At 41.9% G+C, this 26,877-nt stretch overlaps 1 protein-coding gene across 1 annotated transcript in view; it reads left to right on the top strand.

Annotated features, from left to right (window-relative positions):
- Positions 1-26,877, top strand: part of ppp1r7 (protein phosphatase 1, regulatory (inhibitor) subunit 7) — a 36,817-nt gene extending 9,940 nt beyond the window's left edge. Inside the window, exons 3-10 of the mRNA XM_078209200.1 lie at positions 1,825-1,880; positions 4,321-4,386; positions 7,507-7,637; positions 11,614-11,776; positions 13,514-13,630; positions 14,701-14,805; positions 20,856-20,942; positions 22,633-26,877. Of these exons, the coding sequence (XP_078065326.1) occupies positions 1,825-1,880; positions 4,321-4,386; positions 7,507-7,637; positions 11,614-11,776; positions 13,514-13,630; positions 14,701-14,805; positions 20,856-20,942; positions 22,633-22,809 (902 nt within the window). The 3' untranslated portion in view covers positions 22,810-26,877. The remainder of the gene's footprint in view (positions 1-1,824; positions 1,881-4,320; positions 4,387-7,506; positions 7,638-11,613; positions 11,777-13,513; positions 13,631-14,700; positions 14,806-20,855; positions 20,943-22,632) is intronic.

The following is a 26,877-nucleotide window of genomic DNA, read 5'->3' as shown; positions in this document are numbered from 1 at the left end:
AGTGGCCCGCACTGTCAGCCTCCCAATCACTGGCAAGCCCTGTGACCCCCACAATGCTGCCCTCTGAGGCCCCCCCCCCCCCCCCCCCCCCTAGCCCGATTGCGGGCCCCAGAAACCCCCCCCCCCCCCCACCCACAGCCCGATTGCGGGCCCCCGACCATTTCTGGGCCAGCCGCGACCCCCCCCCTCCCCCCCCCCCAGCCTGCCCCAATCACTGGCCTCCCTCCTTAGGTCACTGATCTCAATGGCAGAGTGGAAGTGGGACCCCCCCCCCCCCACTGATCGCTCCTAGGCCCCGCCCTATCAGACCTTCCCTTTACACTGCCCTATGCCCAATGGGAAGTGCCTAGGCTGGCACTGCCAGGGTGCCCATGCCCATGGGACTCCTATTACCCCTCCCTTCACTCCAGCAGGGTCAGGCCACCAGCTTCCTGAAAGTGGGGAGCTAGTGTAATCCCCGCTGGATTGAAACACTCTGGCAGTGTGGGAGAGACTAGTGAGCCTGGAGAATTCAGTCCCAGAGAATATTGAAAACGTCCGTAATGGGGAAGAGAGAAAAGCAACTTGGGAGTGCTAGCTGAGGTGATAAATGGCTTGTACACTGCACTGTAGACAACAGTAAGACAGGAGAGAGAAAATGCAGGAATGAACAAAGGTATAAAAATAGTGAGAAATTAACATTTAAAATCCACGTATGTTAGAAGCATGGAGGATAAAGAAATTCAGGGAGGAGAAAGCTGCAGTTGCATTTGTTTTAATTTTAAATCTGTTGCAAGAGGAAACATAGTCCTAGAGTTTTACATCACAAAAAGAGACCTTATGGCCCATCGTGTCTGCGTCGGCCATCAAGCACCTATCTATTCTTGGTCCGTAGCCTTGTATCCAATGCCATTTCAAGTGTTCATCTAAATGCTTCTTAACTGTTGAGGGTTCCCGTCTCTGCCACTCTTGCAGGCAGTGAGTTCTGGATTTCCGCCACCCTCTGGGTGAAAAGGTTTTTCCTCAGATCCCCTATAAAACTCCTGCCCCTTACCGTAAATCTATGCTCTCTGGTTATTGACCCCTCTACTAAGGGACAAAGCTCCTTCCTATCTACCCTATCTATGTCCTTCATAATTTTGTATATCTCAACTAGGTTCCCCCCTCAGCCTTCTCTGCTCTAAGGAAAACAACCCTAGCCTAACAAGCCTCTCTTCATACCTGAAACACTCCAGCCCTGGCAACATCCTGTTCAATCTCCTCTTCATCTTCTCTACTGCAGTCACATTCTTCCTATAGTGTGATGACCTGAACTGCACACAGTACTCCAACTGTGATCTAATGAGCATTTTATGTAGCTCAAACATAACTTCCTTGCTTTTATGTTCTATTCCTCGGCTAATAAAGGCAAGTATCACATATACCTTCTCAACCACCTTATCTACCTGTCCTGCAGCCTTCAGGGATTTATGGGCATGCATCCCAAGATCTCTCTGTTCCTCTGTACTTCCTGGTGTCCTACTATTCATTATGTATTCCTTGCCTTGTTAGTCCTCCCAAAATGCATAACCTCACACTGTTGTGCCCATCTATACTGTCTTGTAATCTAAGGTTTTCCTCCTTGCTATTTACCACACCATCCTCTTTGAACAGTAGATTAAAGGACCAGATCTGAATCATGACATCAGACACTCATTGGCAATGGATCTCTGACCCAAGTCTGCTTTCCCAATGTTGCTGAATAAACTTTTTGCGGCGAGAAGTGTAATTGTCTTTGGTTTTGTGTTTCAGAACAGAAATATTAATATTGATTAGGCTAATTAAAAATGCTAAATTCTATTTCAGGAGAGCCAGACACTCCAGTTGATATCGACACCATCATTTTAGATCCTGAAGCGGAAGTAAGTCACCTTTTAAAAAAAAGTTTTGATATATTGAGGATTGCAGATATAAGTTGTGACTGCACACTGCCTGGAATGTTGGGGTGCCTGATCTAGTTACTCTGGTACACTGTTCTTTAAGGAAAGTGCCATGGTGGGTTGGTCATCTTCATGAATTTGCTGCTGTTGAGTGAAGCTAGATTCCAATGTTGACTGTCCTGTGCCCTTGGAAACACCCAAACTCTGGCTAACATCCTCTCGCATGTTAACAGCTAATGGGTGAATGTGCGCTCTTCTGGTTGACTTTGTTACTGTTCATTTCCTCACTTGCAGCACCAAATCCATTTAGTTAGATCTGTGGCAGTGGCAATGTGCTGTCTTCATTAAGTTGCTGTTCAGGTGAAGACATTAACATTTGTGGATCCTTGGAGAAAGAGATCAAGCCATTTGTGAATTTAAGTGGTTGTAATGCTATTATTCTGGAAGTGAATGGCTGGTTACCCGACGTGTTCAAAACGGTATTTGCACTGGGGAGTTGACAATTATGGTTACTCAGAAGAGCCTACACAAATATCAGTTTTGGTGGATTGTAGCCAAGGGTCACAGTTGCCTAAAACGTTAGTGAGTGAGTCTTTCCCAATGTTATCAGTTATTTTTGAAGATTCACCCACTGATATTCTCTGCATACAGCATTTCACCCAAGACCTTTCAAGTAGATCTTCATATTATTAGTCTCTAATGTGCTCTGAATGTGATTCTCAGTGAATCATCTCTTTCATTAAGAGATTAATTTTCATTAACTTTAATGTCAACTTCATTAAAGTTAATGAAAGCTTTAGTCTTTCATTAACCATATCTCCCAGGGCACACCTCGCTCATAATCCTATTTGATTCATTAAGTAATCTGATTGATCAGATCCTTATCTGTTGCTTCCATGTGCCAGAAGTGCATCAACCCTGCAGTCAGTTGGGTGTTTCCCTTTGCTGCCACGTGACTCCGTTCTCAGTACTGGGCTGTATCACATGAGGAAAGTAGAGTAAGGGATGATCTGATTAGTCTTTCGAGTAGTGTACTTTTGTTAAGGTGCACTGGATTGAAATGAGTGATCTTGTGCTGTAAGGAGTAACTTTGCTTATGATAAATGAAGCATGTTATTACTGAGATGTTATAATTTTAAGATGCACCAGATGCTATTTTGCATAGTTGATAGTGAAATGAATAATACAATATTGATGTAATTCCTTTTTTTTGGAAAATTGTGTTCTACTTTGAAGCGTTGCTGGCAATAGCATTCAAATCTCCGTAAAGTGCCAGTTTGTAGATAAACTGGACTCAGCTTAGCACCTGAATATACACTTGCTCTGTTCGGACTATGGACCAATACCCACTGCTTTCAAGGAAGAAAACCTTCCACTTGTGGTGCCTTTCATGAACTTCTCAATGCTTTGCAACCAATGAAGCATTTTGAAATATTCTCTCTCAGAATTGCTGCAGCCAATTTGCACACAGCAAGGTTTAATGAATAGCAATGTGCTATTAACCAGGTAATCTGTGTTTATTGATGTTTGAGGAATCAATATTGGTAGGTGGCAGGGGAGACACCTTCCCTGCTCTTTAAGTAGCGCAGGTATGGTTTTTAAATCCACCCTGTGGCCTTGGTCTAATGTGTTACCCGAAAGAAGACTCTGTCTGTCAGTTCTTCAATAACAAATCTCACAACACCAGGTTAAAGTCCAACAGGTTTATTTGGAATCACAAGCTTTCGGAGCACTGCTGCTTCGAAGGAGCAGCTCTCCAATAGCTCGTGATTCCAAATAAGCCTGTTGGACTTTTAACCTGGTGTTGTGAGACTTCTTACTGTACCCACCCCAGTCCAACACGGCATCTCCACATCACAGTTCCTCAGAAGTGCATTGGGTGTCAGCCTAGATTTTGTGCTCAAGTCTTTGAAGTGGAGCTTGAACCCAGACCCTCACTAAAACATGAGTGCTAATGATTGAACTATAACTAACTCCTTTCAATGACAGTGACTTCGGGTCTGTCACAGCAGGCTGGTTTTGTTTGAAATGATAACTGTTTGTGCTTTTGCTCCAGCCACTCCCTCTGGTGAAGTTATGATGCATTGCTTATTAAGATAGTCACTTTTTTAAAAAAGGAGCTTGTGGCTTATTTTTATTCTTTAAGTGGGTTATTTTAGAATGGAAGGTTTAATCAAATTAGGAGGCCTTCATTGCACATTGTAGGACCTTGACTCTGCATAACTGAGAGTGCTCATGTAGATCAATGATTTTTCAAAGTAAATAGTGTGTGAAATGATTTGAGGTTGCCATTATAAACATAAGCCTTTAATGTCCCGTCCCCCGGATCCCTATTGTGTATTCCAAGTAAGCATTTTGGGTTGATAGATGTGTGAGCAGCTTTGTTCCCTTTAACACAGCTGATTATTTTGTGCTTTCCTAGGATGTGGATCTCAACCACTGCAGAATTGGAAAAATAGAAGGATTCGATGTACTGAAGAAAGTGAAGGTGAGATCAGCTGACCTGCCAGGTGTAATAGTCAATTCTTTTACCTCTTCTGCACACCTTAAATAGCTGCTATTACAGCATCTTGATACCCGGATGGTGCTTCCTGATGTAATAGGAAAGACCCTTGTGCTTATTGACAGTAAAATCTCCTGTGCAGATGTAATTTGCTATAATCACTGTTTTCATACTTCCGTCACCTCTGTTCATTATATTCCTTTCCCACGCAGTCTCTGCTCAGTGCCTTCCATTGGCCATATTCCCTTCACATAGCAATTCTTTCAATGGAATGCATGAGGTTAGGCGTTGGCATGTTGGGAGTCTGCTGCCTGGCTGAGATTAGGAATTTATTTGAATCACATTTAAAACTCAACAACTAGCTGCACATCAAAATGCCTGTATGTAGCATTATTTTGTAATTATAATATCTTAATTCATCCCCCTTCCCTGCTGCCTGCCCACCCCCACCTCAACCCCCGCCAAGCACTTTATAAAACAGTGAAGTAAGGTTTTCAGTTCTGTTTTGTCAACTGCTTGGGCCTGCAATTGTCTTACGACACTTCAGTCCTTGGAAATGGAGTGAACTGCAGTCACGCTGATGGGGTTGTTTTTCACATCAGTATTCCAACTGAGTCCGTTTGTGAGCGGGCTGCTTCTGAGGACAGTCTCATTGGATAATTGCCCACTTGTTATTTCCATTCTATTGTGACCTGTTCTATTTGTGTATCTAGATTTGAGATGACTGCAGAGAGGGTTGGATATTTAAGACCAAATAGCTCTTTGGAAAAAAAAAACTAAATTGAATTGATTCCTTTATTGGTGCTGCGAGGATAGTTCTCGAGTTGAATTTCTGCCTCTTATTGTCATCGGCTGTGTGGGGTTTCTTTCCAGGGTGTTACGACTCATTGTCAGCTTCTGACATGGTTTCTGTTGAACAATCCCAGTTGAGATCAGCATTTAATTCTCTCGCTATGCCTTAGAATTCCTCTAAAATGTGCTTTTTTTTTAATGTGTTCCATTGACATCCTGTTCACTGTGTGTATGTTGCACATTTCTGGTCCAGGAATGGGTTCCAAATTTGGATCTATTGCTGTCTGTTTTGTTTGAACAGGTCACCGCTCAGGAATGCTGATATAAACCTTGGTGTTCAATAGCCAGAAGCTGAAGCCGACTCAAGCCCCAAAAAAAGCCCACCCTGGAAAATTTCCCACGCATCATGAATAAGGCGGAAATTTGTTGAAGAAATATATGCAAATCTTTGCCCACCCAAAAGTAGTTACAAAATATGTTACATATAAAAACCCACAAATAGAATATAAAATTAATAATTGCAGTCTGTAGTGTTGATCTTGATTTTCAATGCAAATAAATTATATTGATCGTAGTAATATGGGAGCAGAAGCAGACCATTCAGTCCCTGAACCTCTTCCACCATTCATCTAGATTATGTCTGATCGTCTACAACCTTGATGCCATTTTCACCGCACTATCCCCATTTCCCTGGATGTCATTAGTATCCATATCAATCTCTGTCTTGAACATACTCAGTGACTGAGAATTCCAAAAATTCACTACCTTCTATCACTATTAGACATCTTGGAAAGTTAAAGATTAATGATAGAATTTCAGTGTATCCTAGAGTAGCTTATTTTCCAAGATAAACAGGCTGACTTTGAGTGTCGTGAGAAAGCATAGCCTATCTTCTGCTTTTAGTGTCTGAGTGTTATAGATGGAAAGTGCTTGGTGCAAGAAAATGTTGGTAATTAAATCAGCCATGATTAAAGTGTAATCTCAGTGACTAGGCAGTGAACATTGGTAGAGAGATCTGTTAACTATGTTATCGAAAGATAATCATTAATAAAGCTTGTTCTTTGAAGAGGTTAAGAACAATAAAGTTAGGAAATCTTAAGAGTAGTAGTTGCTGTAAAGAACTACGGCCATTTACATGAGTGTCTTGAGGATTCAGAAATAGATACATCACGAGGTATTTAATGTATATTTGATATAGGCAGAAAATGATGTATAAAAGAGAATGGTTTTCAACAGCTCTGCAGAAGGCTTGAACGATATAGAAACCAAAAACATGTTGCTGATGCTTTTAGTTAGGCTGGTCACTCAAACTAGGAATTGGAAAAGTCTGTTCATTTACTTCACCACCAAATGTTCATGCTTACTGGAACATTTGAACCAAAGAAAGGAGAAGGTTGATTGCTAACACTCACTATATCCCATGATTCCCTGTATGAATTCTTGGACAACTCTGCCCTTCTGGCTGCTTCATTTCACTGGCATCAACAATATTGTCAAGCTTACACTTTTCTGACAGGCATGTCTCCATTTGTGCTAGTTCCCAGAGAGACTAGTTCCTAAATGCAAAAGGAGCTCAAAGATTGCAACAAATTGTGAACTTTGTGTTAGTCCCAGAGCAGGAAAGGCCATAAGTATATCCCATGATTAATGCAAGCTTCGTGTTAGTCTCAGAGTTGGTAAGACCATGAATATATCCCATGATTAATCTACTGCAGTTGACTTGTGTCAGTGTAAGTAGGCACACATCAGCATACTCTGTGCTGGACATCAGCTCGGGAATGCACCAAAACCAGTGGAACTACACGTCGTGTCATTTAAGGAAATTCTATTCCTTGAGTGCTTCATATCCCGACACACCAAATTGTCATTAATAGCTGGTCATCTTTATATACTTTTATGGTGCTAACAATTTAACAATCACTGGCAAATCAGAATCCAAACTAGATTTAGACCTAGATGTGAGCTTCGACACTTGATAATTGGTGCGCTCTATAGAAAGGATTGAAGGTTCATATCTCTATAGACCTTCAATCAAGGTAAAGACTTGTGCAGCAATGAATTTCTCCCACCAGGATGTCACTAGCGCAATTAATAAATTCTTTAATTACCTACCAGCCCAGCCTCCTTGGTTTCACTATGGGCTGTCTCTTTTCCCCTTAATGTCTGATGTTTATGTAAACCTTTATCCAGGTTCAGTGGCACAACTGATATAGTACATAGTAAAATTATTACAAATATAATTTTGTAAATGGGTAGTTTAATTTTTTGAATGCCCTGCTTACAAGTACGTCCTGGTATTTGCGTTTATTCTAGGTGCTGTGTCTTCGTCAGAACCTCATCAAGACTATTGAGAACCTTGAGCATCTGTTAACGCTCCGAGAGTTAGATCTGTATGACAACCAGATCAATCAACTAGAAAATCTCCAGACATTGAAGGACCTTGAGTAAGTACTAAAATAATTAAATCTATTCCTTTAGTGGCAAACAGAACTGGATGCAGTACTCTAGTTCTGGCCTAACCAGAGCTTTAGAAGAGTTCTGCATAACTTCCCTGTTTTTGTACCTTTCTTTATGAAGCTCAAGATCCCATATGCTGTGCTAATTGCTCTCTCACTATGTTCTGTCACCTTCAAAGATTGATGACCCCCCTCCAATAGCTCCGTCTTTGCTGCACACTCTTTGGAACTGTGCCATTAAGTCTACATTGTCTCTACCTATCCATTCTGCTAAAAATTCATCACCTCAGACTTCTCTATTAAATTCCAACTGCTCCTTGTCTGCTCATTCTGCTAGCTAATGTCCTATGGTATTGATGTTGTTAATGTTTTTGCCAAATCTACATCTACAGAGGGCTTCTTGAAACAGTATGTTGATAGTCCAACTAGGGAAGGGGCCGTACTGGATCTGGTATTGGGGAATGAGCCCGGCCAGGTGGTCAACGTTTCAGTAGGGGAGAAGTTTGGGAACAGTGACCACAATTCAGTAAGCTTTAAAGTACTGGTGGATAAAGATAAGTGTAGTCCTCAGGTGAAGATGCTAACTTGGGGGAGGGCTAATTACAAGAATATTAGGCAGGAACTGAAGAATATAGATTGGGGGCAGATGTTTGAGGGCAAATCAACATCTGGCATGTGGGAGGCTTTCAAGTGTAAGTTGATAGGAATTCAGGACCGGCACGTTCCTGTAAGGATAAAGGATAAGTATGACAAGCTTCAGGAACCTTGGATAACAAGAGATATTGTGAGCCTAGTCAGAGAAAATGGAAGCATTTGCCAAGGCTATGAGTCTGGGAACGTACAAAGCAAGCGTGGAATACAAGAAAAGTAGAAAGAAACTTAAGCAAGGAGTCAGGAGGGCGAAAACGGGTCACAAAAAGTCATTGGCCAGCAGAATTAAGGAAAATCCCAAGGCTTTTTATACGTATATAAAGAGCAAGAGGGTAGCCAGGGAGAGAGTTGGCCCACTCAAGGGCAGGGGAGGGAATGTATGCATGGAACCAGAGGAAATGGGCGAGGTATTAAATGAGTACTTTGCATCAGTGTTCACTAAAGAGAAGGACCTGGTGAATGATGAGTCTGGGGAAGGGTGTGTAGATAGTTTGGGTCTAGTTGAGATCAAAAAGTAGGAGGTATTGGGGGTCTTGAAAAAATTAATGTAGACAAGTCCCCAGGGCCTAATGGGATATGTCCCAGAATACTGAGAGAGGCAAGGGAGAAAATTGCTGGGTTCTTGAGAGAAACCTTTTGAAGGCATACGGCACGCTTGCCTTCATCAGCCGGGGCACGGAGTTTAAAAATTGGCAATCATGTTGCAACTTTATAGAACCTTAGTTGGGTCACACTTGAATATAGTGTTCAATTCTGGTCGCCACACTACTGGAAGGATGTGGACAATTTGGAGAGCGTACAGAAAAGATTTACCAGGATGTTGCCTGGTATGGAGGGCATTATCCACGAGGAGAGGTTAGAGAAACTTGATTTTATCTCGCTGGAACAACAGAGGTTGAGGGGCAATCTGATAAAAGTCTACAAGATTATGAGGGGCATGGAGAGAGTGGATAGTCAGAAGCTTTTTCTGAGGGTGGAAGAGTCAATTACCAGAGGGCATAGGTTTAAGGCACGAGTGGCAAGGTTTAAAGGAGATGTATGAGGCAGGTTTTTTTTACAGTGTGGTGGGTTCTGGAACTTGCTGCCAGGGGAGGTAGTGGAAGCAGATATGATAGTGACTTTTAAGGAGCGTCTTGACAAATACATGAATAGGATGGGAATAGAAGAATATAGTCCCCGGAAAGGTAGGGGGTTTTAGTTCAGACGGGCAGCATGGTCGGTGCAGGCTTGGAGGGCCAAAGGGCCTGCCCCTGTCCTGTAATTTTCTTTGTTCTTTGTTCTAAATCTAGCTCTGATTCTGATTTGCCAGTGATTGTTTTTGCCAAACCTCCAAGTTTATCATCGGCAAGTTTTTAAATCTGCAGCACACTATTCCAATTTCTCCTTCATTTGATGATATCTGTGAACTGCCCGTTATTCCATGAATATGCCAGGGATTCCTTGTAATTGGTGATGATTCCCAGGGGTTAGCCCCCCCATCAATGTCCAAGTGCAGCATAGATCCCAGATGTTAATGGAAACCTATTCAGATATCACAAAAGGGTCAGTCAGTTAAAAAACTTTTATTTGGATAGAGAAAAGCCTAAACTTTTATGCTGTCTCACCATTTACCTCACAGCTTTGCTTTTCTTAACCTGGTTCAGCATTTCACCCAGAAGTTTTGTCTGCGCACTGCAGAGATTGACATCTTCATTATGCTATAGAATATAGAACATTACAGCGCAGTACAGGTCCTACGGTCCTTGATGTTGCGCCGACCTGTGAAACCAATCTAAAGCCCATCTAACCTACACTATTCCAATATCATCCATATGTTTATCCAATGACCATTTAAATGCCCTTAATGCTGGCGAGTCCACTACTGTTGCAGGCAGGGCATTCCACGCCCTTACTACTCTCTGAGTAAAGAACCTACCTCTGACATCTGCCCTATATCTATCACCCCTCGTGCTAGCCATCACCATCTGAGGAAAAAGGCTCTCACTGTCCACCTATCTAATCCTCTGATCATCTTGTATGCCTCTATTAAGTCACCTCTTAACCTTCTTCTCTCTAGCGAAAACAGTCTTAAGTCCCTCAGCCTTTCCTCATAAGACCTTCCCACCATACCAGGCAACATCCTGGTAAATCTCCTCTGCACCCTTTCCAATGCTTCCACATCCTTCCTATAATGCGGCGACCAGAACTGTACGCAATATTCCAAGTGCGGCCGCACCAGAGTTTTGTACAGCTGCAACATGACCTCATGGCTCCGAAACTCAATCCCTCTACCAATAAAAGCTAACACACCGTACGCCTTCTTAACAACTCTATCAACCTGGGTGCTAACTTTCAGGGATCGATGCACATGGACACAGAGATATCTCTGTTCATCCACACAACCAAGTATCTTACCATTAGCCCGGTACTCTCTATTCCTGTTACTCCCTCCGAAGTGAATCACCTCACACTTTTCCGCATTAAACTCCATTTGCCACCTCTCAGCCCAGCACTGCGGCTTATCTATGTCCCTCTGTAACCTGCAACATCCTTCTGCACTGTCCACAACTCCACCAACTTTAGTGTCATCCGCAAATTTACTAACCCATCTTTCTACGCCCTCATCCAGGTCATTTATAAAAATGACAAACAGCAGTGGCCCCAAAACAGATCCTTGCGGTACACCACTAGTAACTGAACTCCAGGATGAACATTTCCCATCAACCACCACCCTCTGTCTTCTGACAGCTAGCCAATTTCTGATCCAAACCGCTAAATCACCCTCAATCCCATGCATCCGTATTTTCTGCAATAGCTTACCGTGAGGGACCTTATCAAACGCTTTACTGAAATTCATATACACCACATCAACTGCTTTACCCTCTTTGGTCACCTTCTCAAAGAACTCAATAAGGTTTGTGAGGCACGACCTACCCTTCACAAAACCATGTTGACTATCTCTAATCAAATTATTCCTTTCTAGATGATTATAAATCCTATCTCTTATAATCCTTTCCAAAACTTTGCCCACAACAGAAGTAAGGCTCACTGGTCTATAATTACCAGGGTTGTCTCTACTCCCCTTCTATGAACAAGGGAACAACATTTGCTATCCTCCAGTCTTCTGGCACTATTCCTGTAGACAATGATGACATAAAGATCAAAGCCAAAGGCTCTGCAATCTCCTCACTATGCTCCCAGAGAATCCTAGGATAAATCCCATCCGGCCCAGGGGACTTATCTATTTTCACTTTCCAGAATTGCTAAAACCTCCTCCTTATGAACCTCAATCCTGAACTGAAGTGATTTCCTGGTATCCTTTGCCTCCATACAGGATTTTGGATTTCTCCTTTAATATTGTGCGGAAAATTGAGGCCCTTGAGTCTCTGACCAAGCTAAAGAAACTCTTCCTCGTGAACAACAAAATCGCGAAAATAGAAAATGTTGGTCACCTGGATCAGCTGGAGATGTTGGAGCTTGGCTCAAATCGCATCCGGGTAAGTACATCCAGAATGGTTGCTAGGACAGTACAAATCCCAGGGGGGCTCAGTCTTGAGGTGTTATGGCCTAAATAAGTAATGGATCTCTGGCATTGCACATGACCTTCTGAGGATACTTTTTGTAAGAACACAAGATCGACACCAGGTAATTAACAATATACTATTCTGTTGCTAAAGTAGCACTGTCCTCTTTAAAAACACTGGCTGTAAATAAGGAGTATCTGAGGACATTATAAACTTTGCACTGTTCACAGGGTAGTTCACAAATCAGAAGATGCTTGTAAAATTTATTGAAATACCAGAAAAGATGGTGGTATGAGCAGCAGTCCTTGTGATGGTGCTCTTACAATGACATTGGCAAAGGAGTTTTGGGATTTTGATCCAGTGATGATGATATGAAATGATGTACATCAAAGTCAGGATGGTTGCCTTGGAGGGGAACTGGAGCAAGATTTGACAAAGGGTCATCTGGACTCGAAACGTTAGCTCTTTTCTCTCCTTACAGATGCTTCCAGCATTTTCTGTTTTGGTTTCAGATTACAGCATCCGCAGTAATTTGCTTTTATCCAGGGGAACTGGAGCAGTTGATGTTGCCATGATATTGCTGCTTTTGTCCCCTCGATGCTAGAGTTATGTTGCTGGGAGGTGCTGTTTGCAGAGCATGACGTTTTGATTCTGTAATAGGAAGAATGTTCTTCCTGCCCCATCTCTTTTTTTTAAGGCCCTAAATGGCCCTGCTTGAATTAGCATGGAAAGTGGCTGCTAGTGGGATATACTGGATGATTATGGAACTATTTTGTAGTCTCTCTGAGAAAAGAAGTACAACATTTGTTTAAATCCTATCCATTTTCCGATTGTTTGATTTGAAGCTATATGATAGCACCCTATTACTATTCAGCACTGTGGTGGTGGTATGTGTGGATTAAATTTATTAGCTATTGAAATGGTGCAATATCTGCCCACTGGCCTTTAAAGCTGCCAGGAGTATAAATCGAGGATTAGTATGGAGGAGGGTAGAGGTGTTGGTGTGCTCCATCCAGTCATTTTGTCATCCACATTTTCCAAAGAGTGTGCTAGGCAGGAGACGGAGATAGTATTTGGCTTTGGTGGATGGAGTATAAAAGTTCTTGTTACTGCTGCTCAAGGCATCGGTAAGACCAGACCTTCGTACAGCTTTGCTGTCCTTATTTAAGAAGGGATATACTTGCATTTGGGGAAGGTTCACTAGACTAATTCCTGGGATGAGGGGATTGTCTTAGGAAAAGATGAGCAGGTTGCGCCTACACTTGTTGGAGTTTAGAAGAATGAGAAGTGATCTTATTGAAACGTACAAGATTCTGAGGGGGGTTGACAGAGTAGATGCTGAGAGGATGTTTTCTCTCATGGGAGAATCTAGAACTGGGGGGTGAATGGCTTCAGAACGAATGGTCTCCCATTTAAGACAGAAATGAGGATAAATTTATTCTGAGGATCATTAATCTTTGGAATTCTGTATCCTGGAGAGCAGTGGACACTGATTCATGAGTATATTCAAGGCTGTGTTAGAATTTTGATCGACAACAGAGGAGGGTTATTGGGGCAGGCGGGAAAGTGGAGTTGAGACCAAAATCAGACTAGTCTGAGCAGGCCCGAGGGGCCTAATCCTCCTCTTTCGTGTCATTTTGTATTGTGTTCTATTCATATATTCATGGGGCAGATGTTGTAATTTAAAAATATTTTTGTTATTTTTAACAGGTTATAGAAAATATTGAAAATTTGAAGAAACTCAGCAGTTTGTTTTTGGGTAAAAACAAAATCACTAAATTACAGAACCTGGATGGGCTGATGAACCTCACTGTCCTCAGTATACAGGTAATCACTGACCCCTGGCACTCATAAGAACTAGGAGCAGGAGTAGGCCATCTGGCCCCTCGAGCCTGCTCCGCCATTCAATAAGATCATGGCTGATCTTTTTGTGGACTCTGCTCCACTTACCCGCCCACTCACCATAACCCTTAATTCCTGTACTGTTCAAAAATTTATCTATCCTCAGATTCTCGTTACCCACTATGTTCAAACTGTGTCGATCCTTTGGAATTCAGTCACTGAGTAAAGCAGGTCATTATTCCAAAACTATATGCTATAATGATTAGCTGGCTTGGCTTATTATTCAGACTTGTTGGATTCTTTTCCTTTAACTCTTAAGTAACCCTGTACGTCAGTAGTACAATCAGTGGAGTGATCCTAGCTGGGCAGGCCAAATAGTAGGAAGTTTAGTGGCTCTTTGTGTTAGGAAGTGTCATACATCTATCTGCTTAACCTCTTGCAGTGCGTGCCCTATGCACACGGTATTAAATCTGCACCTAAATTTTCTGGGATCAAGTAAATGGGTGTAACCATATGCTGCAAAAGTGTGGCATTCAAGTCGAACAGAAAATAAATCATAGAATCCCTACAGTGCAGTAGAAGGCCATTTGGCCCACTAAGTCTGCACCAGCTCTCTGACAGAGCATCCCAAGCATGCCCACCCCTTGCCCTATGCCTGTAACCCCACACATTTACCCCCATAGCCTACACATCTTTGAATCATTTATCATGGCCCATCCACCTACCCTGCATTTCTTTGGATAGTGGAAGGAAACCGGGGCACCCAGAGGAAATCCACACACACACTGGGAGAAGATGCAGACTCCACACAGGCAGTCACCTAAGGCTGGAATCGAATGCAGGTCCCTGGTGCTGTGAGGCAGCAGTGCTAACCACTGTGCCACTTTTTTGCCCACGTTGTGTGGGAATCTTAGGAGAAAGCCGTTGATGGTTTTATGCCTGTCTTACGCAGTTAACCAGAAATGAAGTTTGTGACTTACCTGCTACTGATTGTGCTTGTTATGCAAATTAAGCATTGATGCTTGGTTCTGATGCACTGTGACCTTCCCTTGCAGAGCAATCGGCTGACAAAGATCGAAGGGTTGCAAAGCCTGGTTAACTTGCAGGAGCTTTACTTGAGTCACAATGGCATAGAAGTGATTGAAGGCTTGGAAAACAATGTGAGTCACTGTTACAACATGTTCACATCGATGCGCGGGTTTACATTAACCCGTATAACAAGGGTGGAACTGAAACATTCTAAATCTTTAGTAAGAGACTAGACAGTGCATTGTGTTATCATACAGTTTTCACCTCGACTTTCTGGTTAATTAAGGATGTTAATATACATACTGACATTTCACAGTGAAGTGTAGTCTTCAAGAGGCTTTGTGAATGAAAGATGAAGGAGCAAGCAAGTGAATCTGCATTTCTATAGCACCTTTCATGAATTCACATTCACAAGTTCATTTCATGAACTCAGTTCACAAGGTTTCACAGCCAATTAATTCTTCTATTGTAGGGAACAGCAGCCAATTTGCACTTGGTGAGGCCCCACAAACAACAAATAAGTAAATGACTGTATTCATTTTTAGGTGTTGGTTGAGGGATAAATGTTGCCCAGAAACACACACAGCTCTCTTGATCTTCCAGTAGCACTGTGGGATCTTTTATGTCCAACAGAGGTGGCAGACAGCATCTCTGTTGAACATAAGAGCTAGGAGTAGGCCATTTGGCCCTTCAAGTCTGCTCCGCCATTCAATAAGATCATGGCTGATCTTTTCATGGACTCAACTCCACTTACCCGCCTGCTCACCATAATCCTTAATTCCTTTACTGTTCAAAAATCTATCTATCTTTGCCTTAAAAACATTCAATGAGGTAGCCTCAAATGCTTCAGTGGGCAGAGAATTCCACAGATTCACAACCCTTTGGGTGAAGAAGTTCTTCCTCAACCTAGTCCTAAATCTGCTCCCCCCCCTTATTTTGAGGCTATGCCCCCAGTTCTGGTTTCACCCACCAGTGGAAACAACTTCCCTGCTTCTATTTTATCTATTTCCTTCATAATTTTATATATTTCTATAAGATCTCCCCTCATTCTTCTAAATTCCAATGAGTATAGTCTCATCCCAAAAATGACACCTCTAACTTTGCACCAATCCCTCTGTACTCCACAAAATTGTCAACCTGGATTATGTACTGAGCTCTCTGACCTACACAAGAGTGTTCCAGCTGAGCCAAGGCTGACAGTTGTAAGGGACGTTTTGACAATTTTGTCTCTGTTAAAATTGTACATTCTGTCTTTACTCTTGTATTTGCATTATAAAATTCACTATCATTAGACAGTACCTTCTAAACCCACTACCATCTAGAAGGACAAGGGCAGCAGATACATGGGAACCCCATCACCTGCAAGTTCCCCTCCAGGCCACTCACTGTCCTGATTTGAAAATATATTGCTGTTCATTCACTGTCGCTGGGTCAAAATCCTGGAACTCCCTCCCTAACACCACTGTGGGTGTGATTACCCACATGGAATGCAGCGGTTCAAGAAGGCAGCTCACCACCACCTTTTACAAGGGCAATTAGGGATGGGCAATAAATGCTGGCCTGGCCAGTGACACCCACATCCCTTGAATGGATTTTTAAAATTCAGCCTATAAGTATCATGCTGCAATTGTATTTATCAATCCAAAGCTATAACACCTTTGGCGAGGGAGGGAATTTATTACAAATACCTTGAGACGTGGTCTTCACTGGCAAGGCTAGCATCTATTGTTCATTGGGTAATGTGTCATGTGAAAGGAGATAATTACAGCATGATAGCAGTTTCCTTTATAAATGCCAGTGCAGGGATTTATAGTGACGGGGGAAAAAATGGTCTGAGGATTGACCAACCATTGCGGCGGGAACACTGCTGGGAATTAGCTGGGATGGATGTGCTGAGTGAGGGGGTTAGGGTGGGGGAGGGGGCGGGTGGTGTGGGAGCAGCAGTTTGGAGAATGATTGAGCAGTTGACAGGACAGCCGTTGATGGTTGAGAACAGACCTGCAGATGATTGGGGAAGCTGTGGACACTGGCAATGGGTGGTTATCACGGTAAGAAGTCTCACAACACCAGGTTAAAGTCCAACAGGTTTATTTGGTAGCAAATACCATAAGTTTTCGGAGCACTGCTCCTTCGTCAGATGGAGTGGAAATGTGCTCTCAAACAGACAAAATCAAGTTGCAGAATACTGATTAGAATGCGAATCCTACAGCCAGCCAGGTCTTAAAGGTACAGACAATGTGGGTGGAGGGAACATTAAACACAGGTTAAAGAGATGTGTATTGTCTCCAGACAGAACAGCTAGTGAGATTCTACAAGCCCAGGAGGCAAGCTGTGGGGGTTACTGATAATGTGACATAAATCCAACATCCCGGTTTAGGCCGTCCTCATGTGTGCGGAACTTGGCTATCAGTTTCTGCTCAGCGACTCTGCGCTGTCGTGTGTCGTGAAGGCCGCCTTGGAGAACGCTTACCTGAAGATCCACGGCTGAATGCCCGTGACTGCTGAAGTGCTCCCCCACAGGAAGAGAACAGTCTTGCCTGGTGATTGTCGAGCGGTGTTCATTCATCCGTTGTCGTAGTGTCTGCATGGTTTCCCCAATGTACCATGCCTCGGGACATCCTTTCCTGCAGTGTATCAGGTAGACAATGTTGGCCGAGTTGCAAGAGTAGGTACCGTGTACCTGGGAGATGGTGTTCTCACGTGAGATGATGGCATCCGTGTCGATGATCCGGCACGTCTTGCAGAGGTTGCTGTGGCAGGGTTGTGTGGTGTCGTGTGGAGAGGATCTCCAAGAAGATCGCGCATATCGACACACACATCAAGTTTCCGGCATCTCCACATCAATGGGTGGTGATAACAGGAGTCATGAAGGTGGCAAGTGCAGTTCTTCAAACACACAAAGTAAATAAATCTGTTAAAACCTGCAGTGATACCTGAATATATTTGGTCAATTAAAGGATTCAAGATCTGTGTGAAGATCCAACATGAAGTTGAGCTGGGAGAAACCATTCGCACACTTGTCTCTCAGCCACCAATGTTAGAAATTTGTTCGTGAAGCGTAACATGGCAGTTGACAAATTCAGAAACGTTTTTACCAAATTAATGAGATCCTAAAGACCTCCTTAGTAAAGTACACTAACTGTAAAATAGCAGCTAGCAGGCATCACAGTATGTGACACCTTTAACATTGAAAATGTATTTCGTGGTAAGTACGTAATTTTCCAGTAGCATCCATGCCCTTTGTACCAATTTTGTACCTAAAATAGACTAATGCAATGGTACAGTGACTAAATATACTGTGTTCAGCAGTGCCATGTGGATCTGTAAACTCATCTAATAAAACCCTTAATCCATGCTTCAGCTAATCTTTTACATCTAATGAATGAATTTTCTTACTTTGTAATCCTGCATGAAGCACCTCTAGTGATCTCAATCTAGCTAACGAGTGTAACCTCATGACATAAAGCAGTTTATAAATACTCGTTTGCTAGTACAGAACTTTGAATATTGCTGAAAAAAGGCACGGGTTATTGAAGCTGTTGGCCTTTTACTCATCAGGACAATTCACAAAATACCAAATATGTAAAGGGAACAACAGTTTATACTTCGAGAAGATTGGTTGGCAAGAGGACTCGGATTAGAGATGTTACCATGGAGAATGTACCAATTAACTGATGACTGCCAAGCATAAAGCTCACCTGTTTCAGACACTAGATACAAAAAGTGGAAAGCTCTTCCACTCCACAAGAAAAATAAATATTTGCAAAGAGGTCGAAAAGTATAACATTATTTATAGCCTTGTGGCCCAAGAGATCTCTGCTGGTGTTTATCCTCCATATGAGCTTCCTCACACCCTACTTAAGTTTGGTTTGAGGAGAAGTGTTTTTTTTGTTCAATATTTGTACAATCCAAAATGGTCTATCAGAATCGGGCTTGCTTTAGAAGGATCAGAGGGGAACTGGACAGAGCAAATAAGAGAAACAGAGTATGAGAAGATACTGGCAGCAAACAAAAAAGAATCTAGAAGTCTTTGAAAGGCATATAAATAGCAAAATTAATGGAGCCAATTAGGAACCAAGAAAGGGTATTTACCCATGGAGGTGGTGGAAAGGCAGAGGTACTGAAATGAATACTTTGCATCTGTTTTTATCACGGAAAAAGGTGCTGCCGAGGTCATGGTGAAAGATGAGGTTGTTCAAATACTTTATTGGTTTAACATTGATGAGGAGGAAGTATCAGATAGGTTGACTGTCCTTAAAGTTCATAAGGTACCAGGACTAGATGAGGTGCATCCAAGAATTCTGAGGAAAGTGAGGCACTGGCCATAATTTTCCAATCCTCCTTTGACACAGTGATGGTGCCAGAGCACTGGAAAATTGCCAATATCATAATCGTGTTCAAAAAAAGTTGCAAATGTAAGCCAGTCATTTAACGTCGGTGGCGAGGAAGGTTTTAGAAACGGTGATTTGAGACAAAATTAACAGTCACTTGGGCAAATGCAAGTTAATTAAAGAAAGTCAGGATAATTGATGGGCAAATCGTGTTTAGCTGACTTGCTGGAGTTTTTAGATGAGGTAACAGTGGGTTGATGATGATAATGCCATTGATGCCAAAAGCCATTTGATAAAGTGCTGCACAAGAGACTTGTGAGCAAAATTAGAGCTGCTGGAATAAAAGGGACAGTAGGAGCATAGACAGGAAACTGGCCAAGTGGCAGGGAACAGAATGGTGAATGGATCTTTCTAGTGGAGTTCCCCAGGGGTTGCTGTTGGGTTCCTTACTCTTCCTGATCTATAATAATGACCTAGATTGTGGTGTACAGGGCACAATTTCAGAATTTGCAGACAATACAAAATTTGAAAGTATTGTGTACTATGGGGAGGATAATGTTAAACTTGAAAAGGGTGTTAAAAAGGTTGGTGTAAACCGGTGAACACGTGGCAGATGAAATTTAACACAGAGACATGATTCTTTTGGAATGAAGAGTGGGTGAAGCAAAATAGAGTATAATTCTGAAGTGAGCAGGCGCAGAGGGACCTGGAGATGTATTTACACAAATCCTTGAGGGTGGCAGGATAGATTGAGAAAAGCATTAATATAGCATACAAGATCCTGGGCATTACAAATGGGAGCAGAATACAAAGCCAAGGAGGTTATCATGAACCTGTGAAAAACACTGGTTCAGCCTCAACTGCAGTATTGTATCCAATTCTGGGCACCACATTTTAGGAAGGATGTGAAGGCATTAGAGAGAGTGCAGAAAAGATTCATGGGAATAGTTCACAAGATGGGGAACTTCAACTTGTACTTAGATTGGAGAAGCTAATGCTTTCCTCCTTGGAGAAGGTTGAGAGGAGATTTGATGAAGAGAAATTGTTCCCATTGGTGAAAGATTCGAGAAGCGGAGCAGGCAGTTTAAGGCAATTGGCAAAAGAAAGGCTGGTATCATGAGGAAAAACCTTGTTATGCCTTGACTGCTTGGGATCTGCAATGCACTGCCAGAGAATGGAATGGAGGTAGATTCAATCATAGCTTTCAAAAGAGAATTGGATCATTATGTGAAAGAAAATATTTGCAGGGCTATGGGGAAAAGCAAGGAAGTGGTACTAGTTGAATCGCTCTTGCAGAGAATCGGCACAGACACGATAGGTTCAAAGGCCTCCTTCAGTTCTGTCATAATTCTTTGCTAAACTTTTGTGCTTTCAAATCAAGATGGCAAATCTGGTGATGGGAATTTGCAACCAGCCATTGGCAGTAGATTGATATCTAAATCGGATAGGTCCATTCTGAAAGCTCTGTAGATTGATGAACCCACGGGGCTCACTACTGGACTTAGAGGTTACCGGGACACACTCTGCTCAGTTATGTACAAACATATATGTGAACATGCAAATTAAGAGCAGGAGTAGGCCCCACAAAACTGCTCCGCCATTCAATAAGATCATGGCTGATATGATTGTAACCTCTCCCACATTCCTGCCTATCCCTGATAACCTTTCATCCCCTTGTTAATCAAGAAACTATCTAGCTCTGCCTTTAAAAACATTCAAAGATTCAAGGTAAGCCTGCAAACCCCAGTGCCTAGATGGTAACTGGATAAACACTCCAGTATCTTTGGGGATTTATAAGCTGTGGCACTGGCATCATGAGCCTAATATTTCATGTCTGATCTCTGTTCCAGAAAAAGTTAACAACGTTGGATATAGCAACCAATAGGATCAAGAAGATTGAAAATATCAGTCACCTGACAGAACTTCAGGAATTTTGGGTAGGTTTATTTGAACAAACCTCTAATGAGCATTCCAATGCACAAGGGCATTCTCCAGCCCCCTCCAAAAATTAATAGATTAATATCTAGTTTTAGAGCAACAGGCTTTTTGGCGAAATTAGTTATCATGTAATGAGCATCATTTTACAGTTGTATGCTTGTGGGACACTGTTTCTGGCATCTGTTAAATTAGGAAATAGCTGCAATGCCCAGATGCAAGTTGTATGAAAATGTTAAGACGGGGTGAAGATTGTGTTTTATGGAAGAGAAATTGCAGTAATTTGGCTTAGTTGGGAGTTGAGTTGTAAGCATAACTTGCAAGTCTCGGTTGAAATGCCATTCAAGTGGGGATAAGTGAAAATATTTTTTCATTACTGTAGATGATGTAAACAATTCTTGGTGCAGAGAGCAGCAACTTTTTGAAATAGTTAATGTTTAAAAACAGGTTTCTTAATTAGACAAGATGAGGAAAATTGTCATTGAGATAATAAAGTGACTGAAAACTTGCCAAATTTACAGGTTTCCAAATGGACAATGGGCCGAATGGTGGCTTCCTGTACTGTATGATTCATTGTTAAGGGACTTAAAGGAGGCAAGAGAAGTGGAGAAGCCTGCGGATTTGGGAAGATATTTTAATGGTGGCTGAAGATTTTGTCACTGAAGATGGAGTGAAAGGACAGTGGAAGGTTGAAATTATATTGGAGGGGATGTAAGACTGGAGTAGATTGTAGAGATGGTGAGGCAAGGAGGTCTTTGACGAGAAGCTATTTAAAAGTAATATTTTGACCACAATTGGTTCCTCGTTCTCCAGTGCGGAGATAGATAATGAATGAGAGGAACTTGGTACAGGATCTGTGTGGCTTTGTCCTGGACAAGTTGGAGTTAGTGGGGGATAGAAAACCAACTAGGAGGGCAACAAAGTATTCAAACCTAAGGACGATAAAAGCATGGGGGTAAGTATTTTGGTGGCTGTAGTGTTGTATGCTTTTTGCTGCTAGGTGTAAATTCTGGGACAAAAGTGCTGTCACAATGTAAGATCCTGAGGGGTCTTGACAGAGTGGATGTGGAGAGGATGTTTTCTTTTGTGGGAGAATCTAGAACTAGGGGTTACTTTAAAAATAAGGGATCACCCATTTAAGATTGAGATAAAGTGACATTTTTTCACTAAGGACCCTGAGTCTTTGGAATTCTCTGCCTGAAAAGGCAGTGGCAGCAGACACTTAGAATATTTTTAAGACCTAGATGGATGGATTCTTGATAAGCAAGGGAGTTGCAGGTTATTGGGAGTAGGCGGGATGCAGATTTGAGGTTACTGTCAGACTCGTCATGATCTTATTAAATGATGGCTCAAGGGGCTGAATGGCCTACTCTTTGTTCATATGTAATCCAACTGAAGTAAGGATGAATAATGGGAGAGGATGGATGGTTTATGAAAGGTGGTTGAGGGAGGGAGGCAGTACCTGAGGAAAAGGAGACATTACTAACAAGAATGGAAGTTGGAGCAAATAGCTCCAGCTAAAAATTTAACATTGGCACTATAGGCCTAATCGCTGCCGCCTGTGATTATTTCAAATTCAAGCAGAAGCAAGATTATTTGATAATGAATTCCGTTTGTGAAATGAGCTGCTTTGGATGCTGCTTTGAGTATGTCTGTCCGCCTTGGGTTTTGAAAAGTTCCCTTCCCTTTCAGATGAACGATAATTTAATTGAGCACTGGAGTGACCTTGATGAGCTGAAGAATGCCAAAGATCTACAGACGGTATATCTGGAGGGTAACCCACTGCAAAAGGACCCACATTATCGGCGGAAAGTAATCTTGTCCCTCCCCTCTGTGCGACAGATCGATGCAACCTTCATCCGATTCTAAACGAGGAGCGGCTCCTCATCACTGACTCATTTGGAGGAAGCTTCATATGTTTTACTTGACTGAGGCTCTTAAAGTATTTGATAAAAGCACTAAATTATAGCTTAATAACCCAATGCATGATTTTGTTATTGACTCCTGTCTGATGGACATGCTCCTGTGTTTCGGTTGGTTCATCTTGTATGCTGCAGCCTTTGCGCAGTTTCTAAGGTGACCTCGAACTTGATCCTTCACTTGTGAGGAGAAAATGAGTTTGTTTGAATATTTTTTTTGTAAGGAATGAATATTAAAAGCACTGAAATGCATGGACTTTAGCCATTGTATGGTCTGCAATTCCATGAGAAGTGGAGGTAGAAATTGACTTTCCCTTTCCCTAATGCCACACAGGCTGGCCTCAAAAGAGCTAGAACTTGGTTCTGGTACAGTATGTTGGCCACTTAAAATGGGGCCATAACCAAAGGCCGCTTTGACTCAACGTCAGCTCTTTTCTCTCCTTACGGATGCTGTTGAGATTTTCCAGCATTTTCTCTCTTGGTTTCAGATTCCAGCATCTGCAGTATTTGCTTTTATTTGGGCCGTAACCAATAATGGGCAGTATTGCAGGCCACCAGCAACATGTTAGAGTACATGGTGTTGCTCTCATTCTAGAAACACCGCTTGTTGAGATTTACTCAGTCACAAGGCATGTAAAATTATTATTATTTATTCTTTGCTCTCTCAGCTCCTGATCCTTCTCCTCCTTCCCATCCACTGTAATGATTGGTGTGTACTTTACCTGAGTTTTTGTATCCTTTTGTATAGAAGCAGGGTTTGTTCCACCATACCCACCCACTCTCTGCTATGCATCTCCTCTGATCGTCAGGAAATAATGTGGCCCCCACAGTGGAGTCTGGTGTTAAATTGGTAATATGTATGGCTGGTGAATTCACAGAAGCTCATCCACTCAGGCACATTACAGGTCGCTCCTGACCTGAGTGCTAATGGGTGAAGAAATGGAAACCATTTTGTTCCCAACTCTGTTTTCACAATGTTGAGAGCAACAAATGGATAATATTGAAAGCCTGGAGAGCTCGGATACCTGAGTCATCTCGGCATTGGTCAAGTGTTTTATGCTGCAAATCTTCAGGAGTGATGAGGCCAAGTAACTCCTTTATACATTATCCCTTTATATTAAAGACATCTTCCAGGAAAAGGCATGGAGTTTGCAGTGTTGCACCTTGATCTTTAATGTCTGTAATGTGAGTTCAAATCCAGCCCACCATAATGTAATAGCAATCCCTATTTATTAGCTGTAAACCAGCTATGTAGAATGAAATTCATTGTCTTAACCCAGTTCTGGTCTCAGTTTGCAAATTTGGCAATTTTATTCAAATATCAGGAAGTTAGAGTTGAGGTGGAATTTTCTTTTTCCCCCACAAACTTTGGCTTTTAATTCTCTTTCCATAATGGGGTGCCCAAGACTGCATGTGCTTATTTAGGAACATAATCACTGGAAGGAGTAGGCCAATTGGTCCTTTGAGTCTGTTCCACCATTCAATGAGATCGCAGTTAATCTACAGCACTACTTCATATGCCTACCTTTGCCTCATATCTCTCAATACCTTTGGGCAACAGAAATCTCCAAAAATTGACCTAAAATCAACTGTTTGTGGAAGAGAGCATCATAATTTTACCACTCCTTGTGCGTAGAAGTGTTTCTTAATTTCATTCCTGAATGGATTGGAAGTCCCTCCAACCAATACAAATAGTTTCTCTCTGTCTACCCTCTTTGTTTCCCTTAAACTTGATCAAAGTTTCAAGACATTAACATTGTAAATGCCAGGGAATAAAACCCTAATTTGTGTCATTTCTCCCCTTAATTTATTCCTTAAAGTTCAGGCATTATTCTGGTAAACCTATCTCCAATCCAATACTAATTTCCTTCCTAATATGTAGTACTCCGAACACCCAATGTGGTCTAACTACTGTTTTATATAACTACAGCATAACTTCCATCCCCTTGCATGCTATTTCTTTAGATGTAAAGGCCAGCATTCCAATTAGCCTTTTTGTATTTTCTGTTATTTTAATTTGTACTTGGATTGCCAAGTCTGCTTGAACCTTCAACCTTCCTATCTTTCCACTGTTTAGAAAGTATTTTTTTCTATCCTTCTTGTGCCCAGAGTGGATAACCTCATGTTTGACTACATTGAAATCCATTTGTCACTGTTCTGCCCATTCACTTAACCTATCGATATATCTTTGTAATGTTATGCTTTGATTTACACTGCTTATAATGCTACCTATTCACGTTGTCAACACATTTGGATGTGAGACTTTCTATCCCATCGTCCAAGTCATTAATAAATATGGTTAATGAATGATTGAGGCCCCTACACAGATCCTTGTGGGACACTTGGTCACATCTTTCTAATTAGAGTACTTGCTCATTAGCCCCACTTTCCGTCTCCTAATGCTCTGCGAATTTTCTAACCAGGTCAATAATGTTCCCCCAATTCCATGAGTTTCAACTTTAGCTAATAGTCTCTTGTGCGGAACGTGATAAGGTACCTTTCTGAGGTCGACATTAATAACATTGGGAACCACTTTACTTTCATCACCTCTTCCAAAGATTCAGTCAGTATTGCCAGCCATGATTTAATCTATCCACATCCATGCTGGCCCTCTCCCATAGCTGAAAACTTTCAAGGTACACAGCCACTCTATTCTTAATTATAGACTCTAACAATTTTCAAACAGCAGATGTTGGGTTCACTGGTCTATAGGTCCCATTTTCCCACTATCACCTTTCTAAGATAATAAAAAGATGTCGCAATTTTCCCATCTCAAGGAATGGTTCTTCAACTGAGAAATATTTGAAAGATTATTGTTAGAACATGTTATGGGGCCACGGTGGCACAGTGGTTAGCACTGCTGCCTCACAGCACCAGGGACCCTGGTTCAATTCCGGCCTTGGGTCACTGTGTGGAGTTTGCACATTCTCCCCGTGTCTACGTGGATTTCCTCCGGGTGCTCCGGTTTCCTCCCACAGTCCAAAGATGTGTGGGTTAGGTTGATTGGCCAAGATAAGTTGCCCCTTAGTGTCAGGGGGATTACGAGGGTAAATATGTGGGGTTACGGGGATAGGACCTGGGTGGGATTGTTGTCGGTGCAGGCTCGATGGGCCAAATGGCCTCCTGCACTGTAGGGATTCTATGAACATCCACAATGTTCTCACCTACTTCCTTTAAAATTCTGCAGTGGAAATCATCTGGCCCTGGTTATTTGTTACTCTTTTAAGTGCAGTTATTTGCTTCATTAATTTTGTTCACCTTAATTTTGTTGAGTTGCTGTTTCTGATTCAGTGTTAAATTTCTTGATGTCTGCCATGTTGACCTCTTCCTCTACTTAAATATTGATGCAAAGTAATTATTTTGCATGTTTGCTGTTATTTGACAATATCACAACCAACATTTCCCCTAACCAGCTCTGACGAAGGGTCATCTAGACTCAAAACTATTCTCTCTCCACAGATGCTGTCAGACCTGCTGAGATTTTCCAGCATTTTTCTGTTTTTGTTTCCCCTAACCACCTCTTTCCTAAATCTAAATTTTTTGTTGATTTTGATATCCCTTGCATGTTTATTTTCATGCTCTTTTTGCAGCTCATACTGTCACATTTTGCTGTTCTTCATCTTTCCCCTTTTCCAAGATCTGTTGCTGCATTTTACATTTTCACATATTTTTTCTTTTAGTTTTACATTGTCTCTTACTTTTAATCGTCTCTTCTGGAAAGTAGAGTTCTTGCCTCTTCGGGGGGTATAAGCTGGTTCTATGTTGTATTAAATTATTTAACACCACCCATTGCCCTTCTGTCATTTTGCCCATTAACAGATATGTCCAGTAAATTTGCCCTTGAAATGTAGCCTATTTTTTTTCTGCAAACTCATTACTGTTCTACATGGTGCCTGAACAATAGTAGAAGGTGGCTCCTAGGACTGGCAGTAGTACTGCACATACTGCTAAAGCATGGTGTTGACATTCTAAAACATTGTATAAAACTCTGTAAATAAAGTTCCTACACAGTTAGAAA

The sequence above is a fragment of the Mustelus asterias genome, chromosome 3 (assembly GCF_964213995.1).
Source record: "Mustelus asterias chromosome 3, sMusAst1.hap1.1, whole genome shotgun sequence".
Classification (NCBI taxonomy): Eukaryota; Metazoa; Chordata; class Chondrichthyes; order Carcharhiniformes; family Triakidae; genus Mustelus; species Mustelus asterias.
The sequence above is the reverse complement of the archived record's forward strand: the minus strand, read 5'-3'. Positions and strand labels throughout refer to the sequence as shown.